Raw genomic sequence first — 9,035 nt, 5'->3', positions numbered from 1 at the left:
ATAAAAACAAATCAATAAAATACAATAAAAGAATAAAAAAACTAATCAATGAAATAGAATAAAATAATAAAAAACAAATTAATAAAATAGAATAAACATGAATAACTGGAGAATGTTTTGCATTTTTCCGATCATGCTTTGTAATGGATTTAAATGGGTGTAATTTTGACATTTTTTATGGTGAATGGACATTTTTATAAATATCTACAAAGTCAAGTGACCATGTCTGTTGATGTTTTGTTGTAGTTGGATAGTTTTTGTTGTTGTGGAACCATGACTAGGGAAGGTTGTTTGCATTGGGTCATTAAAGTAAGTGTTGCACATTGTTGCATTAGACGGTGAAAGAATAGCAGCATCAAAGCCAATAATTCTCCTATGATGAACGTGGGCCTTGGGGAATGTGCCTATTTTGCCGTACCAGAATATGATGAAGCATATGTAGCACTTAATTAACTTCACTGTAACCACAGTGAGAGAAGAGGAAAGACTGTGTGTTGTTTCCTTCAATGTTAATTAGCTTACAATGTTATGCAGAAGTATCGCTTTAACAATGTTATAGACAATTCTTACAATATTTACAAAACCCAAAACCAGTGAAGTTGGCACGTTGTGTAAATCGTAAATAAAAACAGAATACAATGATTTGTAAATCATTTTCAACCTATATTCAACTGAATAGACTGCAAAGACAAGATATTTAACGTTAGAACTGAGAAACTTTGTATTTTTGCAAATATTAGCTCATTTGGAATTTGATGCCTGCAACATGTTTCAAAAAAGCTGGCACAAGTGGCAAAAAAGACTGAGAAAGTTGAGGAATGCTCATCAAACACTTATTTGGAGCATCCCACAGGTGAACAGGCTAATTGGGAACAGGGGGGTGCCATGATTGGATGTAAAAGCAGCTTCCATGAAATGCTCAGTCATTCACAAACAAGGATGAGGCGAGGGTCACCACTTTGTGAACAAATGTGTGAGCAAACTGTCGAACAGTTTAAGAACAACTTTTCTCAACCAGCTATTACAAGGAATTTAGGGATTTCACCATGTACGGTCCGTAATATCATCAAAAGGTTCAGAGAATCTGGAGAAATCACTGCACGTAAGTGGCAAGGCCGAAAACCAACATTGAATGCCCGTGACCTTGGATCCCTCACTGTTTCAAAAAGCGACATCATTGTGTAAAGGATATCACCACATGGGCTCAGGAACATTTCAGAAAACCACTGTCAGTAACTACAGTTCATTGCTACATATGTAAGTGCAAGTTAAAACTCTACTGTGCAAAGCCAAAGCCATTTATCAACAACACTCAGAAACGCCGCCAGCTTCGCTGTGCCCGAGCTCATCTAAGATGTACTGATGCAAAGTGGAAAAGTGTTCTGTGGTCCGACGAGTCCACATTTAAAAACATTGTTGTCCTGGCTTATAGGACGGGCTGGAATGCGATGACGTTTGGCGTTGCGACACATTTTCTCGGATGCCCTTTCCAAAGCTGCACGAGCGGCTCTCCACACTCTCTGACACCGTCTAATATGAGTCCTAGTTGAGGGCACAGCGATTTCCATCAGAAGTTTCTGAGGCAGAAGGTAACTTGCGCAGCGGAATGAAGTTGGCTGCCTTGGAAAAACGGTCAACAATTGTTAAACAAGTCAATGGCGTTTTAAAATCGTGTTTTTATCATCTTCGTCTTTTAGTAAAGGTAAAACTGTTTTTATCTTTTAACCTTTTTGAACAAGTTGTACATGCTTTTATTTCAAGTCGCCTGGACTACTGCAATGCACTTTATGGTGGCATTAGCCAAAAAGCTCTCTCCCGGTTGCAGTTAGTCCAGAACGCGGCAGCACGACTTTTAACAGGGGCCAGGAAACGAGAGCATATAACCCCAATTCTTGAGTTTGCACTGGCTACCTGTTCATTTTAGAATTGATTTTAAAATCTTGTTTGTTTTTAAAGCTTTACATGGACTGCACCTCAGTATATCTCGGACCTCATCCAAATTTACACACCTGCGCGCGCTCTGAGGTCCGAGAGCCAGCTCCTGCTCGTGGTGCCCAAGACGAGACTTAAAACCAGGGGAGACAGGGCCTTCTCTGTGGTCGGCCCAAGCTCTGGAACACTCTGCCCCTCCGCTCTGGAACACTCTGCCCCTCCATGTTCAAACTGCTTCCACAGTGGACTGTTTTAAGTCTCGTCTTAAGACCCACTTTTATTCTTTGGCTCTTAACACGACGTGAGTTGTGTGGTCTTCTGTCCTCTGTTGTCCTCTGTGGGTTTTTTTTAAATATTTTTTTTTCTATTTATACTGTTTTAATTGGTTTTACCCTTTAAAATCGTTTTTAATCATATTTATTTTTATATTGTTTTTATATTGGTTTTATATTTATTTATTTATTGTTTTTATTCAGTCATTGGTGGAGCATAATATTGTTTTTAATATTGTTTTTAACATGGCTGTGCAGCACTTTGGAAACATTCTTGTTGTTTAAATGTGCTATATAAATAAAGTGGATTGGATTGGATTAAGATGGTGGTGTTACCTCTAGAGGCTGGAAATCCCGTGACGAAATCCAGGGCGATGTGTGACCAAGGACGGGCAGGAATGGAGAGAGGGCGAAGGAGACCAGCAGGAGGCCTGTGTGACGTCTTGCTACGGACACAAGTAGAACAAGCAGCGATGAACTCACGAGTGTCTTTGGCCATGGATGACCACCAAAAACATATTCGCAGCAGTGATAGGGATCGTTGAAAGCCTGGATGGCAAGAGAACAGGCTGGAGTGCCCCCAATCCAGGACTCTGGGTCGTAGCTCCCGGTGGACAAATAGCTTGTTGGGTGGTCCACCTCCTGGTCCTGGATTGGAGCGCAGCGCAGATTTGACCAGGTCCTCCACATTCCAGGTTACCATCCCCACGATACGAGTGGGAGGAAGGATGGGTTCCGCCACAGACGGACAGGTGGGCTCTCTTACAAATAATCGGGATAAAGCGTCAGCCTTGGTGTTCTTGGAACCTGGCCTGAAAGAGAGCACGTAATTGAAGCGGGAGAAAAACTGCTGCCACCTTGCCTGGCGATTGTTGATTCTTTTGGCAGCTCGGATGTGCAGAAGGTTGCTGTGGTCGGTCAGAATCTGGAACTGGTGTATAGCTCCTTCCAGCCAGTGTCTCCATTCCACCAGGGCCTCGTGGACCGCCAATAATTCTCTATTCCCAGCGTCGTAGTTCTGTTCGGCCTGAGTCAGGCGTCTAGAGAAGAAAGCAACAGGGTGAATCAAATTATCATTCTTGGATCTTTGAGAGAGAATAGCCCCAATCCCCGAGTGTGAGGCGTCCACCTCCACCAAGAAGGCAGTGAGAACTAGAATAGGGGCAGAAACAAAAATTAATTTAATTCCTCGAAGGCCTTCCTAGCCAAAAGAGTCCACACAAAAGGCACGTTAGTTGACGTGAGAGAATGGAGCGGTGCCGCAACCCTACTGAAGTCCGGTAGAAGCCGGCGAAGCCGAGGAATCTCCGAAGTTCCGTCCTAGTGGTTGGTTGCGGCCACTTCACCACGGCCTCCACCTTCTTCGGGTCGGGTCTTATGTGACCCCTTTCGACCACAAATCCCAGGAACTCCACCGAAGACGAGTGGAAGCAGCATTTTTCAGCCTTAACAAATAGGCAATTTTCCAAGAGACGTTGCAGGACACGTCGGACATGTTGCTGGTGATCAGAGAGGTTACGGGAGAAAATCAAAATATCGTCAAGGTACACAACCACGAATTGATCCAGCATGTCCCGGAGGATGTCGTTAACTAGCTAACTGTGCAATCTACTAATAAAAGTTTCAATCAATTCAATCAATCAATCGTAATGCCCCATTTGGGTGTTGAAGGCCGTTTTCCACTCGTCTCCCTCTCTGATTCGTAACAGGTGATAAACGTTACGAAGATCCAGTTTGGTGAATATGGTTGCAGGTGCCAAGGACTCAAAGGAAGAGTTGAGTAGCGGAAGAGGGTACATGTTCTTGATGGTAATGTTGTTAAGGTGACGGTAATCAATGCAGGGCCGAAGGAACCCGTCCTTCTTGGCCACGAAAAAGAATCCCGCCGCCAGTGGAGACTTGGACGGTGTAATGATGCCCGAGGCAAGGCCCTCTGTAATGTACTTCTTCATGGCCTCCTTCTCTGGAAGAGACAAATTGTAAAGGCTGCTAGACGGCAGGATAGTGTTAGGGAGTAGTTCAATGGCAAAGTCGTAGGGCCTATGAGGGGGTAGTCCCAGAGCACGTACCTTGCTGAAGACCTCGGCTAGGTCATGGTAGCAAGCAGGAACCAGGGATAGATCGGCCTGGGGAGTCGGGGTATTGGAGTGGTGGACCGGAGGAGACGCTGACCCAAGACAGTTGGCCATGCAGGGTGTGCTCCAAGCTAGGATTATGCCGGAAATCCAGGAAATATGGGGATTGTGGTGACGAAGCCAAAATCTTCCAAGCACAAGAGGGGCTACTGGAGCTTCCAGCACCCATAGGCTGATGGTCTCCTTGTGGTTACCAGAAATGGTCATGGAAAGTGCGGTGCTTGATGGGACCCAATGGCCATCCATCCAGGGCCTGTGCTGGCAGCGTCTTGTCCAGGAAGATCTGCCGGGCGAACTTGTAGTCAAAAAGACTTTTGTCAGCTCCAGAGTCCACAAATGCCTGTACTTATATGCTCCTCTTGTCCCAGGCCAGAATAGCGGGTAGCAGTATGTTGGGGTTTTCTTCATTACGGGGGAATAAAGTATGGCTCACCAGGACTGCCATTGTGGTAGTAGGGAAGCGGTCTGGTTCCACTCCAGACTCATTTGTCAGTGCTCTAGGTCGTCTGGGTGAAAACATCCGGTCCTCCGTGAGAAATCTCGGAGTGATCTTCGATAGTGCCTTCAAATTCACCAAACAGGTCAGATCAGTGGTTAGTACCAGCTTTTACCACCTCAGAACCCTAGCAAAGACCAAGGCCTGTCTCTCCCAGAGCGACCTGGAGACTGCTATCCACGCCTTTATCACACACCGGCTAGACAACAATAACTCACTGTACGCTGGCATTGATCAGGCATCACTCTGCCGTTTACAACTTGTGCAAAACGCGGCTGCCCGTCTCCTCACCAGCACCAAAAAACGCGAGCACATCACCCCAGTCCTGGCCTCACTCCACTGGCTCTCTGTCCGTCACCGCATTGATTTTAAATTACTTTTAATTGTTTTTAAATCCCTAAATGGTCTGGCCCCACAATACTTGACCGAGCTCCTGCATCATCATACCTCGTCTAGAGCCCTAAGGTCAGCTGACCAAATGCTGTTGGCGGTCTCTAGATCCAAGCTAAAGACCAGAGGGGACAGAGCCTTTTCCGTTGCCGCCCCTAAGCTCTGGAACAGCCTTCCCCTCCACATTAGGTCAGCTCAGAGCCAGGGGGTCTTCAAACCAAGACCTATCTCTTCTCGCTGGCCTTTGACCTGAGCTGAGTCCGCCCACTAGGCCACCATTTCTAGTCCCCCTCCCCCACCCCCTTCGCTTTAGTTTTATTTTTCAATTTGTCGCACCTTTATTATTATTATTTAGCAAATTTTTACCTTTTATTCGACCCCTTTTACCGTATTGTTTTTGCACTATCTTGTTCTGCTCATTCATTGTTTACGTTCTTTGTTTGTTTTTTGTTTTTTTGTTTTGCTCTATGTGTTTTTAACCTGTAAAGCACTTTGGTTCAATTTAAAAGTTGTCGTAAACGTGCTATATAAATAAAGTTGACTTGACACTTCTGCCTTGAAGGTAGGCAGAGTTTGTCTCCGAGAGACAGCTCTCTGGTCTCGCTCTGCTGCTCGCTCACAAAGTCTTAGGTCGAATTGGAGGGCCAGTTCGATGAGGTCCTTGCAGGAAGTAGGTCTGTCTCTAAGTAGACTGTCCTTAATCTCTTCAGAGAGGCTGCGGCAGAATGCGCTTTGGAGCGCCCTATCCCCCCAGCTGCTGTCCGCCGCCAGGGTCCGGAATTCCAGGGTATAGGCTGCCACGGAACGTGAGCCCTGTGAGATGGAGTGCAGACGTCCGGCTGCGTCACCCCCATCCTTGGGGTGATCAAAGACGGCCCGAAATTCAGTACAAAATGCTGAGTAGTCGGAGTTGAGACCCACGGTCCTGTCGACTGCTGCAGTAGCCCATTTGAGAGCCGGACCGGAAAGCAAGGAAAAAATAAATACAATCTTGGCTCCATCAGAGGAATAGCGGGAGGGCTGGTGACGAAAAATGAGGTCACACTGTACCAAAAAACCCCTACATAGTTCAAAGTCTCCCTCAAAGGGTCTAGGGCTGGCAATCCTGGGCTCTCGTTCTAGAATGCTGTGTAGAGGTCCCCGGGTTTGAGAGACATGCGGAGGTACCATGGGTCCTGGGCTGGCCCGAGGGCATATGTCGTCCAGCTTAGAATATAGTCGAGTAAAGGCTCTCTCGAGGTTGTCTTCAAGGGCAGAAAAACGAACCTGATGTTCGCTCACGACGGAGCTAAGGATAGCCAGGTCGGAAGCTCTGGATGTCCGGGACTGGGACTTGCCGTTGTCGCCTGGTTCCGAGATGTTGTGGCCAGAACGTACTGTTGTGTACTGAGGAGGGAAGGAGGCGACAACCAGGGCGGAACTGCGGTTTCACAAGGTTTATTTAAACTTTTGATGAATACGTGGCGTGTGTATGCTACTCTAAGTGAATGTAGACTATGTGTAATATTAATAATGTAAATGTTACCAGGGGTTGTTGTCTGTGCGTGTTGGTTGCATCCTTCGTCGAATCAAGAGGGGCAAGGCGAAGAGGCAGTTCGTGGACAGGCAAGAGGTCGTGGGCAGGAGCGAGGCAGCGTGGTCTGGGTCCGATCGAGGAAGGCAGTCAGGAATCCGGATGGATGTCGAGTGGCAAGTCACGATCACGGAAGACAGGGGAGTCACTGTGGAAAACACAAGGGACATGAACCAGGTAGACACGGAGAGATAGGGCAAAGAAAAGGCGAGCAAAGCACAATGGAGGGAATGCCAGGCGTGATGCTTACTGGAAGGTTAGCGACGTTCTGGCAAAGGTTCCTCGGGTCCGCTGGTCTTTATGCAGCTACCTCTCATCATGTCCAGGTGTGTTGATTACAGATTGTCTGCAGGCTCGTTGCTGCGTGGGCGTGCTGCGCTCATCGCGAGCAGGGGCGTGTCTGAGCGCGCTGTCAGCGGAGGTGCCGGCAGCTCCAGTTGCCGAGGAAACGTGGGTTTGACTCCGCGTCGTGACACAAGGCATGAGTAACTTACACATCTGTTAAGGCACCATTAATGCTGATAGGTACATACAGGTTTTGGAGCAACATATGTTGCCATCCAAGCAACGTCTTTTTCATGGACGCCCCTGCTTATTTCAGCAAGACAATGCCAAGCCACAGTCTGCACGTGTTACAACAGCGTGGCTTCGTAGTAAGAGTGCGGCTACTCGACTGGCCTGCCTGTAGTCCAGACCTGTCTCGCATTGAGGAATTATGAAGCATTATGAAGCGTAAAATACGACAACGGAGCAAGAATGGGAAATAATTCCACCTGAAAAGCTTCAAAAATTGGTCTCCTCAGTTCCCAAACGTTTACTGAGTGTTGTTAAAAGGAAAGGCCATGTAACACAGTAGTAAAAATGCCTCTGTGCCAACTTTTTTGCAATTTGTTGCTGCCATTAAATTCTAAGTTAATGATTATTTTCCAAAACAAATTAAGTTTGAACATTAAATATCTTGTCTTTGCAGTCTATTCAATTGAATATAAGTTGAAAAGGATTTGCAAATCATTGTATTCTTTTTTTATTTATGATTTACACAACGTGCCAATTTTACTGGTTTTGGGTTTTGTATGTTCATGGTGGAGAGTGGGGGGAGCGCAAAATATTTTCCTCTTCCTCGGGGGGGGAATATAATTGAGAAGCACTGATCTAAGCTGTCAGAACTTTAAAATGTATGCAATCTCCCTGCGAGTAAGTTTCCTTATTCATTGCATGACGTCTCACGGGACAATTTGAAGACGTCGGCAGGCTCCACTTAGCCCGTGGGCCTTAGTTTGGACATTTCTTCTCTAAGACCTGTTTAAGCTGAAAATCGTGAAAGCAGCTTCAGTCGAAGCAAAGTTTTATTGTAAGATTTAAATTGAAAGCACTTAAAGTTTTCTTTGATCTCCACTGCAGCTGAACATGGCGAGACAAAGGAAGGACGGCGACTCAGTGGAGCGGACAGATGGATCCAAACCTCCATGGAAGGTCTTCCTGACTGTGTGATTGTTTTTCTGCTCCGTGCTTTACTTTATGTCAGCCTGCAGCCAGGGCTTGTCGTCTGGCTTGACTTCTAATCGCCCGCCGTCACCCGCCCGTGTGTTTCACTCACTGATCCTAGCGTAGACTGATTGTTTTGTACCTTTGGCTACAATTTCTGAAAGAAAAATTACATAAACAAGTGCAAAAGCAGGGTGACATGTTTTCCCTCGGAAATCGATCAAAGCGAAAGTCGGAAAGAATCACCTGCCGAGTCTCGTTGCACCACTTCAAACCCTTTGCTTGTAGTGCACCTTGTGTGTTTGTGTTGCGGTAAAGCTGTCCAAATAACTCGGGCTGCCCACTGCGTTGCCTGTCTGAATATGTGTCTCTTAAGGTTTGTGTAATTAATGGCGCCGTATTCACTCCCCTTTGAGCCGTGAAGAGGGGAGAAACATCAAAACAACAACATGGCAGCGTAACCTCAAACATCCCTGTTTGCATAAACACACCAAGCTCGCGTTATCTAGGCCACCTATCAACATTTGCATGTTTAAAACCCAATTTTTCGGACAATAAGGCGCATTAAAGAGGTCATATTATGATTTTTTTTCTAAATGGAAAACACTTCCTTGTGGTCTACATAACATGTTCTTTGGTCAAAATGTTGCATAGATGATGTTTTACGGACCATCTTCACGCCACTTTCTGACCGTCTGTTCTTTTTTATGTGCCTCCACTTCGACTACGTCCTCTCCCCGTCATCTTTGTTG

General features: G+C 46.1%; 1 protein-coding gene across 8 annotated transcripts in view; it reads left to right on the top strand.

Annotated features, from left to right (window-relative positions):
* The window catches only part of ppfia4 (PTPRF interacting protein alpha 4), a 278,835-nt gene that overhangs the window by 178,743 nt on the left and 91,057 nt on the right, over window positions 1–9,035 (top strand). For all 8 annotated transcript variants that reach the window (XM_061984869.1, XM_061984863.1, XM_061984868.1 and 5 more), the window contains exon 6: window positions 8,200–8,271. In XM_061984869.1, the coding sequence (XP_061840853.1) occupies window positions 8,200–8,271 (72 nt within the window). The remainder of the gene's footprint in view (window positions 1–8,199; window positions 8,272–9,035) is intronic.

This window comes from Nerophis lumbriciformis, linkage group LG23 (assembly GCF_033978685.3).
Source record: "Nerophis lumbriciformis linkage group LG23, RoL_Nlum_v2.1, whole genome shotgun sequence".
Classification (NCBI taxonomy): Eukaryota; Metazoa; Chordata; class Actinopteri; order Syngnathiformes; family Syngnathidae; genus Nerophis; species Nerophis lumbriciformis.
This window is presented reverse-complemented; position numbering and strand designations above follow the sequence as displayed.